The sequence below is a fragment of the Miniopterus natalensis genome, chromosome X (assembly GCF_054644295.1).
Source record: "Miniopterus natalensis isolate mMinNat1 chromosome X, mMinNat1.hap1, whole genome shotgun sequence".
NCBI classification, from domain to species: Eukaryota; Metazoa; Chordata; class Mammalia; order Chiroptera; family Miniopteridae; genus Miniopterus; species Miniopterus natalensis.
In genome coordinates, this window is record NC_142103.1 from 6,851,492 (window position 1) to 6,872,331 (window position 20,840).

Consider the following 20,840-nt stretch of genomic DNA (forward strand, 5'->3'; position numbering starts at 1 on the left):
TTCCTAATAACCTGAGAAAGCTGTTGGCATTTCCTGTAGACTACGCTCTGTGAGAGAAAGGACTATTGTTGTTTGCTGCTGTATCCATTGTGCGTGGCACAAAGTAAGCATTCAACTATTTCTTGAATAAATTAACTTTATAACTAAGAAAGTGCAAAGGCAACTGGCCAATGTTACACAATAAGCAAGTAGCAGTCTGGATTTGAACCCAGGTTTGTGTAGCTCCAAAGCCGGGGGTTTTTCTACTACACCAAACTATGTGGTCACAGTCATTGTTCAGAACAAACTCTGCCCTAAGACATGGGCCCCTTGGTGAAGATGTTGAAGGGTGGAGTGTGAAGGCACAATGCTAGTCAGATTGCCTACCCACAGGCTCAGAGACAGTCATGACAGTAAGAATTTGAGAAACTTGCCAACCAGGGGAACTCGTATCTGCAGCCAACAGTGCAACAAGTGGAGGAACAGAGCTGGGACTTCATGCCCTACCCCGGTCTGATAACATACAGGTGGTGGGCAGCAGGATAGAAGCTTGTAGCTCCTTCATCATCCTTCCAGGTATACTTGAGATGGGTTAGCCCGGATCCTGCCACTGAAGCCAGTAGAGTAGTGGTTAACAGTTTATAACAGTTTAATGTTTGTTTTTTTGTGTTTTTTAAAAATATTGATTTCAGAGAGAGGAAGGGAAAGGGAGATAGAAACATCAATGATGAGAGAGAATCATTGACTGGCTGCCTCCTGCATGCCCCCCACTGGGGATTGAGCCAGAAACCCAGTCATGATGCTCAACCACTGAGCCACACCAGCTGGGTGTGGTTAACAGTGTAGACTTTGGAGTCGAGACTGGGTTTGAGTCCTTGCTCTTTCACATACTAGCAGTGTGACAACTTCTCTGAACCTGTTTCCTAATCTTTGAAATGAGAATAGAATGTCCCCCAAAGCATCAAGATTAAATCAATATGTAGATTTAAAAATACCTCATATATACATTGCTTTATCTAAGAGGGGCTCAGAAAAGGGGAACTACTGTTGTTATCATTTCCAATTTATTTCAAGCCTCATACCTCATGCTGCATCATGTGTGGGGGTACTTCCTATGAAGGACTTTCTGATTAAGTCAAAACATCTATACTTTCAACCTCCTTATGCTCCTGTATCGAGTCAGGTTAACAAATGTGTTGCTCAAATCTAATGTAGAGTTTGATTTAACACAGGGATTTAGTTGAGAAAAGAACCTGTGGTGTGTAGGTCCAGCACTTGCGTCTCTCACAGGACCATGAGCAAGGAAGCTGGAGTGGATGGCAACAAAACACAGAAACAGTGTGGTTGGTGCCATTACTAGAATAGACAAAGCTGCTGTCAGCAAACTTTACCCTGCAAACCTTCTCATGCACAAAAAGAAAGACCTAGATTTAACTTGGAAAAGGAAGTATTTGTGTGATAATGCTTTCAGCCAAATTTGGAACTGCCTTTCTACCGAACTGGATACAGAATGTACTCTCCCCATAGAATGGAACTAACATTTTCATGACATTACCCATTACTGAGCTAACAGGCTACCAACCAGTGCAACAGGATTCAACTGCTCTGAGTCATGTTTCATAAATGGACCAATTGTCACCATAAGCAAATACAGTCAGTCTCACATATAAGCACCAAAAATCTGCTGCCCCATAACTTGCGTTCTGTTAGCTTCGTGTTTGTTTCTTTTTAAAACACCTTTCTTCTTCCTTTTCCACTAGGTATATAGGTAGAAAAATAAATGTGACTTAAACACGGTGAGTGGTTATTTGCAAGGCTACAATTTTTTTTAATGACAGATTTTCCTACAAAGAAACCACTATAACATTTGTCCAAGTACTCCAAAGGAAAACAAAAATACATAAAGATTAAAAGTCTATTATTGTAACATCACATTGCCAAACACGGACAACTAGGATAAAATGCCAAGGAACCTTAAAAAAAGAACTTTAGAAGATGCAACATTCAAGTCATTCAAACGTGTAGGGTTCACAGAGAACAGAAAAGCAAGTCCGAGAGCAGCTCTACTTGTGCGTGATGGCAACTCAGACTGTACTTCATCTCAGTTCATTCAGGTGTCTAAACCCAACAGATGTATGAGCAGAGTTCGTTTTTTTCCTTCTTTGCTTGGAGATGTGCACACAGACTAGAGGAGAGGAGAATCTTCCAGATGCTGATGTGAGCACAGCAGGCTTGGTTCCCCTTTGATAATATACAAAGGCTGATTTAGTTGACTCAAGCATTAGCAGTTTCTCTACGAAAAAGTCTTATGCATGCTGAAACAGACAAGTTACCGAATTTGTCATGCTAACTATTTACAGTCACTTTCATAAAGTGAACTCGGTAACCCGACAATAAAAAAGGTAGTTGTTAATTTCTTGTATAACCTTTTACAACGTGAATAACGTCATGGGTAAATGACACTGAAGTTCACAGCCCCTCAAGCATACATTAACAAGAAATTTTTGACTGCATGAGAGGCACACATCATATAAAACGCACACTGCACAGAGTTCCTGCATAGCAGGAAAGTCACTACCACTACATAACAAATGGCTCTGCCAACAGTTAGAGCTGCCACTCGAGTGTACAACAGTAGGATTCCCTTAAAATCTCAAGGAGTATTTACAATAGCACAGATACCTTTGGGAGAATAAATATATATTTTTTGGAAAGATTTTTTGTTGGAAAATTTGAACATCATGTAAATAAATCAATTTTTGAACTGGGTAAAATTTAAGGCAATGCTACTCAGACCTGAGGGGGGAAAACCCACAGAAGTTTCTCTTTCCTTCTGAAATGTTAACAGGTCAGAATGAACATAAGAAAGTATCCCCCTTCTGAGCATTCAATGAACCTTTAGGTGTTTTCAGCATCACAAAATAGCATTCAAATTTCATACTCTGAATATGAAATGGGAAATCGTTATGTACTCTTCCTTGAAAACTATAAAGAACAAAACCACATGGCAGCTTAGTTTCATATTACAAATTCACATGAAAATAAAGACAACTACACCAGCACACAGAGGAGGCACCGCCCTTACAGTGGGCTCTCCAGAGCACTGAATTTCTCCTATGACCAACTTCAGTGTAGTGTACAAAGATCATGAATTCATAAATTAACTTTTGACATCAACTACAGACTAACAAATGACAACTACACACAAAAATTTTCAAAAATTTTACATTTTGCTCCTGTTTGTCTGCTAAAGAGCAGTGATTTAAATCGATATAAAAACTTCTGACCACAAAGCTTGTTATACAGATCAAGTACAGAAATCAACAAGTAAGCAGCAATTGAGTTTCTTATTTAAACTTATCTGGTATAGAATATTTACATATTTGGGAAGAGAGACTTGCAAACCACCTTTCTCTTTACTCCCCTCTTGCCCTCTGCCCCCTTGCAGCCCGCCCAGCCCCTCCAAATCAAAATCAAGTGCCCTGAACTGTATAACCTATACTTTGGCTAAGCTGGCTGGATGCATCTCCTTCTATGGTCTTGGTCTGGAAGAAAAGAGACCAAGTCTTAGAAGTCATCTGCAGCCTTCTTTTCCCAACAGCAATATACTGTAGTCAAGGAATCAGTTCTTTCATAGCAAGGGGGAAAAGGGAGCCACACATCACTCCCCAACCTGAATGGGACAAGATTAGAACACCATCAGCCTCTTGCAACACAACAGGCCACCAGAGCAAAAGGAAAGAAAGGGTCAGGACAAAGGCAGCAGCAATCAACATAAGTTTCGCAACAAAGGAACCTCTCCTCCCTGGGCTCCCCCAGAAATAACATTCCTTCTTTCTTCTCCCCCTCCCCTCCCACAAAACAAAATTAATTCACATCACAAGATGCTCCTGTTAAGTGTCAGGTAAATATAAGAAAGAGTAAATTTGTCACTTTTTATATTTTAACTGAGTAAATTTGTCACTTTTTATATTTTAACTGAGACATAAAGTTAACGGAACACACAACATCACTGTGAAAATAAACTTCTCAAACAGATCCAGTCTACACAGTGCAGCCAATAAAACATAAAAGAAGAGTTTGTTCATAATCTGCCTTGTACATATTTATATTCTTTCAATGCCATATAAATAGAATTTATATAGCTTCAACATTCAGACATGCACTGGGAATTTTTAGGTAGTACGAATCTCTTCACAATCACATGTGCAAATTTTACAAATCACTAAGTGAGTATTAGTTAAGTTTAGGCTGGACTGTGTCTCGTATTATCTAACAAATTTAATGGGGGTTCAGAATCATCCATAGGAAGAACCAGGCGTGTTCCCCGAATGACCAGTTCATGGTCCCCAAATGCAAGCTCCCGATCCAAGGCATCCTCAGAACTGTTTCCCATAAATCTCCTTGGGGCACCAGATGTTGCTGATTCAATGTTCACAGTAGAATCCCCATAGGTTAGACTAATATCACCATCATTGAGAATAAGATCGGAGTCATCATCTTTCAATTGTTCCTGGTTCTAAAAGCAAATAAAATAAGTTGTAGGAATCATTACGGAATTCAAGAAACATTTCCAATAGCAGAATTTTCAAGGACTCCCTATTTAAACCCCTCAGGGGTAGCCCACTGCCCTTAAGAAAAACTCTAAAGCCCTTACCTTGGCCTAAAAGACATTACTGACGTGGGCCTTCAGCTTCATCTCCCACCACAGTCTACTTCCCCAGCCCCAGTGGCCCCACTATCCGCAACTACACTAAGCGGCTGACAGCTGCTTAAATCTCTCAAGGTTTTTCTTACCTCCTGTCCCCTCTGCTTTCCTTCCATGATGAGCACCTAGTTATCACTGAGGTCTCAGCTTAAAGTCCCTTTCTCCCAGAAGTCTTCCTGGATCTTCTAAGGCTAGCTGAGGTGGCCCTCCTGGGTTCTCCCCTAGCATCCTGTACTTAGCCCTCTCCCTAGAGAGGCACTCACCCTCGTATCCTAACTGCATGGACACTGGTCTGCTCTGCACTCTTCCCCCCACAAGACTAAGTCCCTTCTATGCTCTAGTCCAATAACCTAACAGTTTGGGGCACACAGAAAATTCACTAAATGTAAGTTCAAGTGATTATTGAATGGATTTATGTATATGAAGCTTTTACTTCTGTATTAACAATACCTAGAAATACAGTATCCCCCAAATATATTGAACCCTCCCTGCATACTTGTCTACCAGATTGATGAACTTTGCTTCTAATGGAAATTTTGTGGCCCAGGGTATAATTAAATAAAATTCCTCAAAAGGGAAAAGAAGTCAAGATTATATAGTGCCATTTTGGTAAAAAATATGTGTGCACAAAAAAGTCTGGAAGGGCATTCAATAAAATGTCAGCTCTGCACGCTAGGGTTGCTAGTAATTTTTATTTTCTTCTTTATGTTTCTGTACTATTTCAAATTTTATAACAAACACACATTACTTTTAAAGATAAGAAAGTAATTTTTTAATGTACAGAGTAAGAATCATTCTAACCACTCATATTGATCAAGAAAAAAACAACAACAACCAACTATGTGACTAATACTCCTTGAGGGAAGTAGAACTAATAGAGACATCTTATATCCAGCTCTCCAATACTATGTGTATTTGAAAATTTTAAATTTGTGTAAGATAGTCAAATAGACTGAGGAGACTAGACAAAAGAAAATAAATTTAATTTGCTGTTGCTAGAAATTTGCCTAAATACTCAAAGACAAAGACATATGAATTAAAAACAAACCCATAGCCACCAACCAGCCATAATTCCTTCTTGCCTAAACTATTTAAAGCACTAAGCCTAACTAGTGTCTATCACTTAATTCAGCAATGCTCAGAGCAAAGTTCTGTGGAACTTTCAAATGTTAGCAGGGTCTCTTCAGCACCTTCTAATATCTTCATTAAGTTTGAGGTTTGGGGATGTATCTATCAAATTTTAAAATGCATACATGCCTTTTGATCCAGCAATTTAAGCTTTAAAATCTACTCTATATACCTATATATACTTGGGTAAATTTATATGCAAAAGGATATCCACCATAAACACTGCTTGTAATTTTTTAAAAAAAGAAAAGGAAACAACTTAAAGGTCTATCCATAGGAGACTGATTAAATCAATCTTGGTGTAGCCACACAATGGAGCACTATGCAGCCATGAATAAAGAGAAGGTACAGGATCTCATGTACTCACAGAAAGGTAGCCATGACATATTATTAAGCGAAAAAAAGCAAGTAGCAGAACAATATACTGATCATGATCTTATTTGTATAAAACAATAACAAACAGTTATATGTGCACATATAAGTTTGTGAAGATAAAATATATCAGGAAGTATCCATAATAAACCCTTAATAAAGACTTCCTCTGAGGGATTTGGGTGGGAAAAGCAGGGCAACTTTCATTTCTCACTTTGTACATTTCATACTGTTTGAAAATTCTTATAAAAAGGGGAAATTTGGACACACACACAGAGAACACCAAGTGAAGACAAAGACAGAGACCTGTGTGATGCATCTATAAGTCAAGGAATGACAAAGCTTGGCAGCAAACCACCACAAGCTAGGAAACTAGGAGAGGTATGGAGCAGCCCTTGGAAGGAACCAACCCTGCCAATACCTTGACCTCAGACTTCTAGCCTCCAGACCTGTGAGACAATAAATTTCTGTTGTTAAACCATTCAGTTGTGCTACTCTGTTATAGTAGCACTAGGAAACTAATCCCACAATGTTGTATTTTGCTTTATTCCACAGGACACACAGTCCTTGTGGAACTCTCCTGGCTTTTGGTGATGACCGAGTGGGTCTCTGGAATCCAAGAGCCTCACCTCACTGATTCACTGACAGAGCTGGCTGACCCCTCTGCCCAGAGCCACATGGGCTCACAGGGCACAGAGAGAATGGAGACTGTGCTTGAGAGGGGGCTTGGGGAATGTGGGAGGGAGAGAAGAGACAACATGGGGTGTTCCGCCACCACACTCCTCCAGCACAATCTGTCAGAAATGACACTCATGACTCAATGTAACACAAAGCTGTACGGTACTCTGCCCTGACCCAGGTGCCATCCTCACTGAGTCTACGCTTCCCCATGCATTCTCTGTGGGGTCTGCGCTAACACACTACAGAGACGGTCATAGGGAACTGGGGGAGTGCATGTCTGCACTGCTTCACCACAGCCTCGCCTCTCTATTAGAGCTGCTGCATCAGAGTGGTCAAAACCGGTGGGTTTTGTTAACATGGGCACTTTATTTGATGCCAAAGGTTATTTCTGAAGGGTTGGGTTAGAAGCAAACATTTTTTAGAAAGAACTTAAAAACATAATGTTCACATTTTAAAATAAAGGCTGGTAGCATTTGTCATTTTTTTCTTTGTTGCACTACTTGCCAAATCAGCAATCATACGTTGGTAGCTGAGAAAAAAATATGGCATCTAGGTTATATCCAGATATGCTCACACCTCCCAGCCATGTGGAACAGAGGTAGAAAAAGCTTTTCTAATATTCAAAAGATGGTAAGTGTGAAATAAAAGACCATCTGTTGCACTTTAGGGGCATCAAAGATTGTTTTATTAATCCCCTCAATATGACTGTGACAACTCGAATTTATAGGTTAACACACACATTTGCCACTGATCTCAGGCCACATACTGCAAATAAATGAAAACCAGCATGGAAATAGTATTTACTAAAATCACCAACAGTAAGATGAAGTACCATTCTAGATGTTACCAAATGATGTTTCAAAGGCTACACATTATATAGATTTCAGTTTATTTTCTGGCTGGGCAAAATATGCTTATATTCCCTCTCATGGGTTTTATACCTTAAAGGCAAGCAAAACAAAACAAAACAAAACTAGTAACCCAACCACAGAGCAGATAAATTTAATTTAATAAAGAACTTAGGTTTTGGATAAAACCCACTTACTTCATAAGCCTGGGGGCTTGTTAGGCATCTGGCGATGGGTCCACAGCAGGCAGGGAGTGTTGTTGTGAGAGGAGGCCCACTGTGCGTCAGCAGAGGCTTCAGATAGCTGTGCTGGTTAAGGAAGAGCTGCATTCCTTTCTTTGCAAATTTAAAAGAACAACTCATTTCATAACAGCCGCCATCACAGTGCACCAACCATTTCAGAGGATAGCAAAGGGCTTTCACATATGTAGTCTCATTTCCTCACCACATTATGTCAGTGAGATAGCAAAGGGAGCTTTTATTATTATCATCTCCATATCGCAGGTATGGAAACTGAGGCTCAGAGAGGCCCATGATCTGCCTAAAGTGACACAATGAAGTGAACGAAGCACCAATACTTAAGCCCAGGTTGGTATGATTCCAAATCCTGCACCCTTTCCATCATATCACTTTTCTTTTCTGATTTTACTAAAACCAAAAGGAAGACAAAAGTACTCTCAGCACCAAAGGAGACACAAAGGAAATAAAAATGGTTAATAGTCAGAAAAGAGACTAAATATCCCAGTAGTAGAATATAGTAATAAAAAGGGTTTGAATCACTTATTGCAGACTCAGCTGGCCTCTTGAATGAGTTGAAACTTCAGTATCAAAGGAAATTCAACTCTAAAAACATTTTTAAAACAATTATGAATCACGAGTTCCTATCATAGACCCTTATTTCACTATTTGTTTATTCTCCAAAAAATAAAAACAAAAACAGATATGATAATATACAGGGGTAGGCAAAAGTAGGTTTATAGTTGTAAGTATGGGAAACAGTTTATTCATTAGTGTATTATTTATGTGTATTACAACTGTAAACCTACTTTTGCCCACCACTGTACATGATACTTGCAAGGAAAAAAGGAGGAACTCACAAGAAAAGTAGGGAAAGGGAAAAAGACACACATATTCCTCACTTTCTAAAATTATAACCTCAGGTTATTCTCAATTAAAAATGAGGAAGTCAGAAAAAAATGTCATGAATTCCCATATTTATAAATTCTAAGTCAAGACTGAAGTACTCTATATAAATGCACTTATGCACTTTATAAAACATCTGGTCACACAAAACCACTGAAAACCTGTAATGATGAATTCTACTAGTACACTGAGTACAGAAACTACCAGGTTTCGGTCTAGTGGTACTTAAAAGGGTAGTATTAAGGCTAACAAGTCTTGGTGTTTAACTCTATATGAACAAATTCCTTAAAAACCAAAACTTACCAAACACTGACAAAAGAAAATCTGAATCGTCCTATCTGTATCTATTAAGGAAATTAAAAACCTTATACAAAACACTTCAGGCCCAGGTGGCATCACGGGTAAAATCTTCCCAGCACCTAAGGAAGAACTAACACCAATCATCCAGAAAATGGAAAAAGAGAAAAATCTCTTCTCGTTTTAAAAAGCCAGCATAATCTTGTTATAGAAACCTGCTGAGACATTACAAGAAAAAAGTCACAAGCCAGTATCTCTCATGAAAATAGACACAAAATATTAGGAAATTAAACCCAGTGACACCAAGTGGGATTTGTTCTAGCAATGCAAGACTGGTTTAATATTAAAAAACCCAATGAAAATCACACGATAACAGATTATAGGAGAAAAAAAGAAATACACGATCACCTCGATGCAGAAAAAGCATCTGATAATATTCAATATCTGTTCTTGATTTTTTTAAAAACTCTCAGCAGACTAGAAATAGAGGGAATATTCTAAAGTTGAAAAGGATATTTCAAAAACCTCCAGCTAACATCATACTTAATAATAAAGTGTTGAAAAATTTCCCCCCAAGGTTAGGAATAAGACAAAAAGGCCCACGATTATCACTTATATTCAACATTGTATTGGAGAGGTCTGTCTAGACAGCGTAATAAAACATAGAAAAGAAATACAAGGTATTGAAGATGAAAAAATAAAACATTAGCCCGGCCGGGTGTGGCTCAGCGGTTGAGCGTCAACCTAGGATCCAGGCGATCCGGGTTCGATTCCCAGTCAAAAAGAATCTACAATTAGAACTAATAAGTGAACTTAACCAGACTGCTGGATACAAGTTCAATTATCTAAAAATCCAATTGTATACTGAAAATACAACAAACAAGTAGAAAATAAAAACCATTTGAAATAGCATCAAAAATTTAGGGATAAATCTAATGAAAGATGTGCAAAACCTATTATTGAAAACTACAAAACATTAATGTGAGAAATTAAAGAAGGTCTAAATAAATGAAGGTGCATGGATTGGAAGAGACAATATAGTGAAAATGTCAGTTCTCTCCAAATTCATCTACAGATTTAATACAAACCCAATTAAATTGCCAGTGCATTTTTTGGTGAGTGTGTGTATATGAAAATTATAAGCTGCTTCTAAAATTTAGACAAAAATGCAACAGACTTAAAATAGCCAAGGCAATACTAAAGAATAACAAACCTAGAGGATTTCCCCTCTTGGAAAGCAACACTTGTAAAAAGTACAATTAGCACGGCCAGTGTGGCTCGGTGGTTGAGCATTGCCCCATGAACCAAGAAGTCACTGGTCGATTCCTGGTCCGGGCACATGCCCAGGTTTTGGGCTTGATCCCCATTGAGGGGCATGCAGGAGGTAGCTGATCAATGATGTTTCTCCTCTCATTGATGTTTCTATCTATCCCTCTCCCTTCCTCTCTCTCTAAAAATCAATAAAAACATAAATTAAAAAAAAAATACAATAATTAAGAGAGATTGGTATTGATGTAATAATAGACAAATAGAAAAGAGAATCCAGAAACAGCCCCCACTTATATGGTCCAGTGATTTACAACAAAGGCTCCACTGCAATTCAGTGAGTTAAGGGTGGTATTTTCAATAAATGGTGCTGGGTCAATTGAACACCAATATAGAAAAAAGTAGGTCTTGACCCATACCTCACACCGTACACAAATTCAAATGTGATAGCTAAAACAACCACATCATACTTTTAAAAGAAAACAAGAAAATATTTTTATGACTTTGGGATACAAAAGATTTCTTAAGATACAAAAAGCACTAACCATAAAAGAAAAGACTGATAAAATAAACTTCATTAAAATGAATTCCTGCCTGGCCAGTGTGGCTCAGCGGTTGAGCATTGACCTATGACCCAGGAGGTCCAGGTTTGATTCCCAGTCAGGGCACATGCCCGGGTTGTGGGCTCGATCCCCAGGAGGGAACGTGCAGAAAGCAGCTGATGAATGACTCTCTCATCACTGATGTTTCTATCACTCTCTCTCCCTCCCCTTCCTCTCTCTAAAATCAATAAAGATATATATATTTTTTAAAATGAAGAATTTCTCTTCCTCAAAAGACAGGATTAAGAACATGAAAAGGTGAGTTACATATTTGGAAAAGATATTCACAATACATATAACCAACAAAGAACCCAATTCAGGAACACAGAAAGAAATTTGAATCAGTTAGACAAGACAATTCACATAATGGGCAAAAAAACTGAACAGACACACTTCATAAAAGAGGATATCAAAATGGCCAATATGAAAGGATGCTTGACCTCACTTGTTATCAGAGAAATGCAAACTAAACCACTTGAGATATCACTACACACCCATAGGAATGGCTAAAAGTTAAAAGGCTGACAAATACCATGTTTTGGTGGAGGTGTGGGATAACTGGAATTCCCTTAACTTGCTGATGGGCATGTAAATTGGTTACAACCACTCTGGAAAGCTGGTTGGCACTATCTATTAAAGTTAAATATACATCTGCCCTAAATTCCACTCTTAGGTGTCTAACTAAAGACAACTGAGTGCCTGTATTTACCAAAAGATGTATACACAAATGTTTAGCTTTATTTGTAATAGCCTAAAGCTGGAAACAAACCAAATGTTTAGCCATAGTAGATGGTTGGGAAAAAACACAACGTGTAGTATATTCATACTACAGAACAGTACTCAACAAAGGAAAAAAAAATGAATTACTAGTACAGACAACAATATGGATAAACTATACAATGTTGAGTGAAAGAAGCAAGACAAAATAATACACATAATTCCATCTATATGATGAGAAGAAGCAGGTAAAACTAATCCATATTGCTAGAAATCAGAATAGTGATTGCCCTTTTAGGGGTGGATGGGGAAGTCATTACTGACTACAAGGGAACACAGGGCACCTTCTGGGGTGCTGAAAATGTTTTATATACTTTCTATGGGTGGCAGGCACACAGGTATATACACAGATCAAAATTTATTAAGCTGTACACTTAAGATTTATGTACATTACTGTATTTAAGTTGTATCTCAATTATAACAAACAATCTGGCTATACGAAGGAACTGAAATATAGAATGATGAATCATTAATTCTACCAGGGCACTAGGTTTTAAAATTACCAGGTCTTAGTCCAGTAGTACTTAATAGAGTAATATTGAGTCAAACAAGTCTTGGTGTTAGTTCTATAATGCTCTCCAGAAAAAAAGCTATTATTCTACTCTTTCTCTATATTAGAATCGTTTAATTGTTTGTATATTATGCAGAAAATGTACAGAACATTTTATGCAGGAAACACTAAAAAATTTTTGTTAAATGAGAGGAATGAAAAAGCCTAAAGAGATGTAGAAGTGGCTTATAGCCAAAATGCTGATAATGGAGTCAAAAGGAATGACATAATCATTAAACAATTTTAAAGAGCCAGGATCTCTCTCCCTAATGAGAGTCTTAATACCATAGATATGCATGCATTCTTGTTTCCATACAGTAATTTGAGTATTGTGAAAAGTGAACATAAAAATCTAGTCAACAGAATATAGTAAGTAGTATAGTCTAGTGATAAGTGTTGAATGCATTTTTCTTAAGTATACACGGCTTTGATCAGAAAGACAAAAGCAAGGAAAATCTTTTTATGTAGTTGTCCCAAATTTGCTTCAATGGAACATAAATCAGGTTTGATTCATTTACTGATAAGTCTCAGCCTGAAAGAACTCCATGGTCCCTTTTTATAGTTTCATTTTGAAATAAGAAATTAATTTTAATAAACAGTGAGTGACAAAATGTTTTTAAAGGCATTATCTAAGCAGGTTATAGACTATAACTTGACCCAAAGTATAGCTATGAAGAAGAGACTGTTACAACAGGACAAGAAAGAAACTTGGCAAACAACAAAACATGGGCATTTGGAATGGAGAGGAGAATCTGACAGTCTCTGGAAAGGTCAGAGCAAAAAGGCATAGCACTCATTATTGTGGTAGCTAACATTAAAAACTGTGTATTTAACTTTAATCTCATGCTTTTTCCTAAGGCAGCCTTTTCTCTTTTATTCTAGCAAGTACACTGACAAGAACCAATAAATACCTTTTTCAAGATTCACTAAGTTAGCTAAAGGACAACAAATATTAAAGTTTGCTCAATAAATAAACCTATACACCAAAGAAAATCTACCATAAGGACTCCTGAGTTCTTTCACACAGCCAGCTTCTGCAATTCCCAGTTCCTACTGGTTTCACGGGTTTTCAGAGGAATTAATTTGCATGGATTTTCTTTAACAACCTTCTCCACTACACTGAAGGGGAAAGGGAAGACCAAAGGGTTTATGTTTTGCTTCAGGAAGGGAATGGTCAAAACAGCTGTTCCATTAAATCGTAATTGTCCTTGTCCATACTACCATTTTTTTCTCAATTAAGGATACTTATGATCAAAGTTGTACCATATCCGGAAAAGCCAGGCACTCTCAGCTTTGGTAGTTCTTCTTTCATTTTCAGGAACACCCTGCAAACAAACAATAAAGAACTCAATATATGCACAAAGATAAAAAACATATATTTGGAGTCACTTCTTTATAGAATCAGAAATATGGCCTATTATGTATGAGATACTCTCCAACCTGGGGAACATTAGAAACTTTTAAAGTTGCTACTATGTTCTTAGAACACTAGCAAAATGAAAGCAAGTAGGGAAACTCCATAGTAAGCGACTGGCCAGGAGGGAAAACTAACAACGTAGCAAGCTAGCCTTTTCGAAAATAGCTTCCAAAAACATAAACTGGGTCCTTATTTGTGATATGGTGTGGTCAGTAGTGGGGTAGTTAGGCGATCTGGTTCATGTCCACTGACAGGAACTAGCTCGGCAAGTCCCTCTCCCTCTGCGGGCCTGCCTGAATTTATGCATGCAATGTGAGGGTTAGAAAATACTGAGGCCCTTTCTAGCACTAGTGTTCTGTGGTTCCAGGATTTTGGTTCCTTCCTGATACTGGATATAAATGAATCTTCCTTTCAATACGTATACACAACAGAAAAATGTTTGAAAACAATGCATGGATTTGTAAGAGCCGAAAAACACCTGTATTTCCTTTTATATCAGTAGGCATAGGTTTATGTGTCTCACTTTCTGAAGAGCAATTAATCTATAAATCTCACGATCGCCTCACCACATAAACACCTGTATACCCAAACCCCACACACTCCGTACTTAAGGATACTGATTCTCTGTTCTTCCCAGTGGACACTCACAATATTGAGTAAACAATGTAACAAACCAAGGCATCCATAGGGTTTTGAAGGCAAGGGAAAATGGTATTTTTTTTCTGTATGTCACAGGTGGTACTCACCAACCTGGTTCTCTCTCTGTCACTCCATTTCCATTTCTCCTCTGTGATGACAGAGGTGACAAAGCAGGTGGAGACTTATGAGGTAGTGATCAAGCACTTGTCTGGTGAGCTGTGTGATAACTACTTTTGTTTGGACATGAAGTAGAAGCATTAAGGAACTATTATCCCTTTGGAAACTACCCCAGCAGCTGAGCACCATGGAAATTTATCTAGCCTGGTTTGCTCAGGTATTTCAAGCCCACTGAATTATATTTCAAGGTTCTTACCAAAAAAGAGGCAAGTACTAAAATATCACATAACACTCATCATTCAACAGCTAACAAAATTAGCATTTAGGAAATAAATCTAATGAATGATTTTTTGAACTACATCCTGAAGACAAATATACCAGGGCTTGTTTCAGACAAGAAAAAGAATTGTGTTTTGAAAGAGATGCTTTCCATCTTTAAAAATATTTCTGTGATTTCTCATCTAATTCTAATGTCTAGGATAGAGTCACATATTTAGTGGTGCTCAGAAACCATTAAAAAGTGGATAGAAAACACCAGAAAAGAGTGGTGAGACTAAAGAAGGCACTAAGTTCCACTGCACTCAGTCTATCAGGTTCAGGCGCAGAGGAACAGCAGAGAAAGTGACACATGGAAGCTTGCAAGGAAAAGTGGGCAAGGCCGAGGCACGGGGTAAGAAAGTGCATTTTCCTGAACAGGGAGGGAAGACTGGCTGAAGATTCCAAAGCTTCTAGGGCAGTTCTCAAGGGCAGCTGCTGGTCATCCAATTTGAAAGTTACACAGGAAGAGCAGCTGGAGTGGGGCTTACATCAGAGAAAAGCCTTCATGCGCAAACCGAAGTGGAAAAAGGCTCCCTGTGCCAGAGCAGTCACTTGAAAACTTGGGAGAGCTTATGGTACTGCTCGTCTCTGCAGCCAAAGCCCAGGTTGGCCCACAGATATGAGAGCTGTCACCCCTGATAACCACACGCTGTCTAAAATTCAGTTTTGTTTCTATGGCCGAGTGAGAAAGGCCAGGAATGATGCCAGTTCAGAGCTGATGCAAATAGGACAGGCTCTCAATAATGGTGGCATGAAGTCTACAGCAGATTGTTTTCTTTCCAAACAACTGCACATTCGACAGAAACGCCAGGGACAACACAAACGCATATTTACCAAATGTTCTTGGTCTGAATCAACACCAACCCTAAAGGAGAAAAACAAAAGGCAAATGAGATCTTGAAGCCAAAAAAAAAAAAAAAAAGTCTATTCACACATGTATGTTGTCAGGCAACCACTTTTTTCAATGCAGAAGCTATGGAATGGTTAACATTTTCTTGCTTCTCTCTGGTTGTTGATATAAATTTTTGGCTCCTGCCGCTTTCCTTAGCAACAGCTGAGTCCCTAGGCAAGCAGGGTCTGCTAATGAGTATCTTCCTGCAACCCCACTTACCATTTTCAGAACAATAACATTTGCTTCTCTGAATATAAGTCCATTACAAGAGGAGTCAGAGAAAGCAGCATTGCCCCAGTTACTGAATAAGAATGACTGGGCAGTTCCAAAAACACGGCTGGCACAATGCAGTTCCAGCAGGGAGTTTCATGTTTTCGGACCTCTCAGCTCTCATGGTAACATTCTGTTGTGATGACTGAAGAGAGGGTCCAATTACAGGTTGTTTTTTTCATAGGCTAATGGCTAGACATTAGCCTTGGTTCTTCGTAATTCTTTTTCATCTGCTCAGAATTCCTGCTTTCCATTTCCCAGGGAACAGCTTCATTATGAAGAAGTTCTCTTTGACTCTTCTCTATCTCCTCGACACCAGCAGCACTCACCAACTTCGTTCATTCTTTCTAAGCTGTCTCTCAGATCTTATCTATTCCAACTGCTCATGCTCAGGCCTCCTTCTGACTCATGGGGTCTGTAGCAACTGGATGTAAGGTTATCCAGCTGCCAAGCTCTCCCCTAGATTTCACTGTTTAGAGCATAGACCTCACTGGGTTATTCCCTTGACAAAAAACTCTGAGAGTGGCTTACAACCCTGAGGGTGAAGTCTAAAATCCTTTGTGTGGCATTCAAAATTCTCTACAAAGTAGCACCCCACCACTCCAACCTACCTTTCCCCTTATTCTATTCTACATACTCTCTGTTGCCACACCTGACTAATACTCTCCCAAATCCCTGTCCTCTCCTGAGCCTCCATGCCTCCCCCTCATGCTGTTCCCTCTATCTGAAACGCACTGTCCCTCATTTTTTTACTCCTTTTCTATGACCCCCTCCAAGGAGAATCATTTTTTCCTTTGTGCTTTGACAGCACTTTCTAGAACCTTCTACAGCACTTAACACAGTACAGTATAGTTATTTACCTGTCAGTCTCCCCAAATAGACTGTGAGCTCCTTGAGGGTAAAGGCCATGTCTCAATTCATCTCTGTATCCCCAGAGTCTAGCACAGTACCTGACACACAATAGGTGCTCAAATGTTTATCGATTAAGTTCACTACTACAGACAACACAGAAAAAATAGCAGTGTGAGAAGCTGTAGCAGTAGCAACCCAGAATACAAATAACACCAAAGGGAGGAAAATGATGCAAGACCTCATCTGAAAGGCACTTGAATCATGGTCAAGTACTTGAAAACAGATGGCTATGACCAGATTCATCATTCCAAGAAAGGTTCATTTCTTCTTTGTTAAAATGGCCAGAAGCTGTTCAATATCTTCTTAGCACATTTGTGCATCTAAAGTGACCCCTAGTGGTCTTAGAGCACATTTGTAATCTCAGATGGCACATTATCGGAAGCCAATTCAATGTAATAAACATTTAGAGAGCACTTATTATCTGCCAGGCATTGAGCTAGGCACAGGGCATAGACATGAATTAGACATGGCCCCTGCTGTCAAGGAGCTCAGACTAGTGGGGGAAAACAGACACAACTACAGTGTAATCCCCAAGGATTTTGCAATCCGGGAGAGCTGGGCTCCAATCTGACTTCAGCTCCTTTCTAGCTGTGTAAATTTAGTCAAATTATGTAGCCCAATGAAGCATGATTTTTATCACCTGGAAAATTGGGATAATATCCACCACACAGAGTTGTTGCAAGAATTAAATGAGAAAAACGCATCTCAAGATTTTAAAGAGTGTCTGGTACATCATTAACACAAAGTGGTAGCCCTTGTAACAATATTGTTATTACAAGGCTGATTGAAATAAGTGCTGTAATAAAGATACCCAATGTTAATAAAGATACCCAAGCAACTGGAAGAATGGTCCCAATACAAAAGAAGAGGGCAGAAAAGAGGAGGCACTTGAGCTGTGTCATTTCTTGGGAGTGAAAAAGAATTCCAGGCAGAGAAACAATAAGGGCAAATGCTTGGAGACAGAGAAGTGCAAAATATGCTTGGTAAATGACAGGGAGCCAAATGTGACTGTCACAAACAATGAAAGGATGTAGGAATAGCTAGCTGGCTGGGTCTAACTCACTGAGGATCTGTTGTCCATACAATAGCTGGAGTGATGCTTTTACCCTACAAAATAATCATGTTACTCCTTTGCTTTAAAATCTTACAAGATTTCCCATTGTATTTTAAAAGCCAAACTCAATACCATGTCCTTCAAAACCTGAAAGCAGGGATCCACAAACTACGGCCCATAGGCCACATCCAGTACACCTCCTGTTTTTGTGAATAAAGTCTTGTTGGAATACTACCACAGCAACTGATTTATACACTGTCTGTGGGGCTTTCACACTAGAGTTGAGTAATTGAGGCAGAGACCATATGGCCTGCAAAGCCTAAAATATTTACTATCTGCCCCTTTATAGAAGTGTTTGCCAACTCCTGCCCCTATAGAATTTTGCCGGCCTTATTTCCTATCTATGCTTCAATCACTATATTCCAGCCACGTGGTTTTTTTTTTTTTTTTTCTGTTCATTAAAGAGGTCAAGTTTGTTCCTGCCTCAGAACCTTCGCACTTGCTTTCCCTTCTGCCTGGACTGCTCTTCCTCCTGCTCACTGTTTAATTGGCAATACCCTGTCCTTCAGGTAGACTGAGGTTAAATGTAACTTGAGAGAGGGGGGGCGGTGAATTTCCTGACCTCCACCTATAAAATGCATTTGATCCCTAGTCATCATCACAGTACCTTGTTTGTCATCATAACATTCAATATCATCTAAAATTGTCATTTTTACTTGATTACTAGTTTACTGTCTGTCTTCTCCCACTAAAATACAAACTTTATGAGATCAGGGACTTTTTCTATCTTGTTACCACCACTGTACCTCTCGAGATCAGGATCTCAACCTTCACATTTTGGCCCAGATCATTCTCTGTTGTGAGGGGCTACTCTGTGCACTGTAGGGTGTTTAGCAGCACCCTGGGCCTCTACTAACTAGATGCCAATAGCAGGTTCCTGTCTTCGATTGTGACAACAAAAAATGTCTCCAGACATTGCTAAATGTCCCTTGGGGAGAGGGGCAAAAATCACCCCCATCTGAGAATGATTAAGTTAGAGCTTCAAATAGTGTCTGGCACACAGTTAGTGCTCAATTTATTGAATGAATGACTAAAAGGCACAGTCGCAATGCTGTGCTAAGAGCTTTACAGACATTAGCTCACAACAACCCTAGGAGGTGGGTACTAACACACACGAGTTACAAATGTGGACCTTGAGGCTTAAAAAGGGTAAAGGGCTTGCTCAAGATCACAGAATTAGTAAAGGAAGGAGCAAGACCTCAAAATTAATGAGCAGGAACTCCAAGTCAAGTCTAATTCTGCATTAATCTTAAACTTATCATCAGCCTCCTCAAAACTGTGCTAGACAAATTTTGGAGTTGGGAAGTGAAGCTTAAATTCCAGTCTCTCTTTACAGAGGCCCAAAAATCCCAAAACAAGAACAACATGAGTTAACCTAAGACTGTAAGGTAATATATATAATTAAGTGCCAAAATATGCTACAGGACAGGCAAGATGGGGCCAAAGAGCTTGCAAGGCTGGTGAAGTGGATTCAACTTTGTGTGAGTAGGAGGTTTTGTGGGTTTGGGGGAGGAGGGATAAGCGTGAATATTTTGTTTGCTTTGTGTGGAGGGAAGAGAACTGATTCTACTGAAACACTGAGACTCCATTTAAGAATATGATTTTTCCAAAATTCTTACATTTAATCTTGTTTTTCTTAGAATAAGGATGAGTCTTCATTTACAAGCTCTTGAGAAAAGGAAGATATTTAATCCTTCCAAAATTTACCACCCTCATTTCTTTTCTTTATTTCTTAAATATATCTTTATTGATTTCAGAGAGAGGGAGAGAGACAGACAAACATCGATGATGAGTCATTGATGAGCTGCCCCCTGAACGCCCGACTGGGGATTACGCCCACAACCTGGGCATGTGCCCTGACTAGGTATTGAACTACAATCTCCTGGATTCTAGGCCGATGCTCAACCGCTGAGCCACGCCCGGCTGGGCCCACCCTCATTTCTTGATGAGGTTCCTCTGTCCACCATTTAATTGTCTATATGACGTTGAACTTAGAAATTTTTAAGCCTCTGTTTCCTCACTTATAAAATGGAGCTACTGTGATTAGATAAACGTTTAAAATGCACTTAGCACAATGCCCAGAACATAGTAGGTGCTCAAAAAATGCCCAGTCCTCCCTGAAGTAATAATCAGGGTTATATGAACATTATTTTTATTATATACAATAGCACAGAAATTGTGAGAAAGGCATATGAATAGTAAAGGGAGATAAAGACAATAAAAACCACATTCAAAGTGTGATTTTAGGCTGGCTGGTCTTTCAAATGTTAAAAGAAAGGCATAATAAAATGAAAAAATGGAGAATGGATTCTGTAAAATGTGAAATACTGTTTTCTCTAATAAACCCTAGACATTCTGGAAGCTCAGTAGCTCTGAGGGTCTATGAAGTTTCAGCCAAATGCAGAACTAAAATCTACAAAGGCTTTAGCAACATAGGCTGCCGTATCCATGGAAACAATGCAGAACTCTTGATACAAGGGAGCTTTCCAATTGAATACGTTAATGAGAGTGCATCTAAAATGAAGACCTCACAATCTCGACCTTGGATTGTCAGGTCAGAGACTGTGCTGATCATAAAGATGAGAAATAATGGTAGTATCTAATATTGATTAGGGTTGAGATAAACAGGACTATCTTACAGGCTGCAGAAGAAAAAATTTAATTCAATCTGGTGATATGGATCAAAAAGCCTTAAACATATGCATATCCTTTGACCAAGCAATTCTACTTCTAGGGATGCATCATAAGGAAATAATCAAACAAATGCACAATGGTGCATGCATTTACAAGTGTTCACATTGTTAACGGTAA

The 20,840-nt window shown here is 38.9% G+C and overlaps 1 protein-coding gene across 2 annotated transcripts in view; it reads right to left on the minus strand.

Moving 5' to 3' along the window:
- Positions 1–1,783: 1,783 nt before the first annotated feature.
- The window catches only part of SLC9A6 (solute carrier family 9 member A6), a 49,887-nt gene continuing 30,830 nt past the window's right edge, over positions 1,784–20,840 (minus strand). The window contains exons 13-17 of one of the 2 annotated variants that reach the window (XM_087813350.1): positions 16,864–16,953; positions 15,676–15,706; positions 13,596–13,675; positions 7,914–8,019; positions 1,784–4,498 (exon numbers count right to left, since the gene is read on the minus strand). In XM_087813350.1, coding sequence (XP_087669476.1) covers positions 4,226–4,498; positions 7,914–8,019; positions 13,596–13,675; positions 15,676–15,706; positions 16,864–16,953 — 580 coding nt within the window. In that variant the 3' untranslated portion in view covers positions 1,784–4,225. The remainder of the gene's footprint in view (positions 4,499–7,913; positions 8,020–13,595; positions 13,676–15,675; positions 15,707–16,863; positions 16,954–20,840) is intronic. The other variant, XM_016216548.2, reaches the window with a different exon arrangement.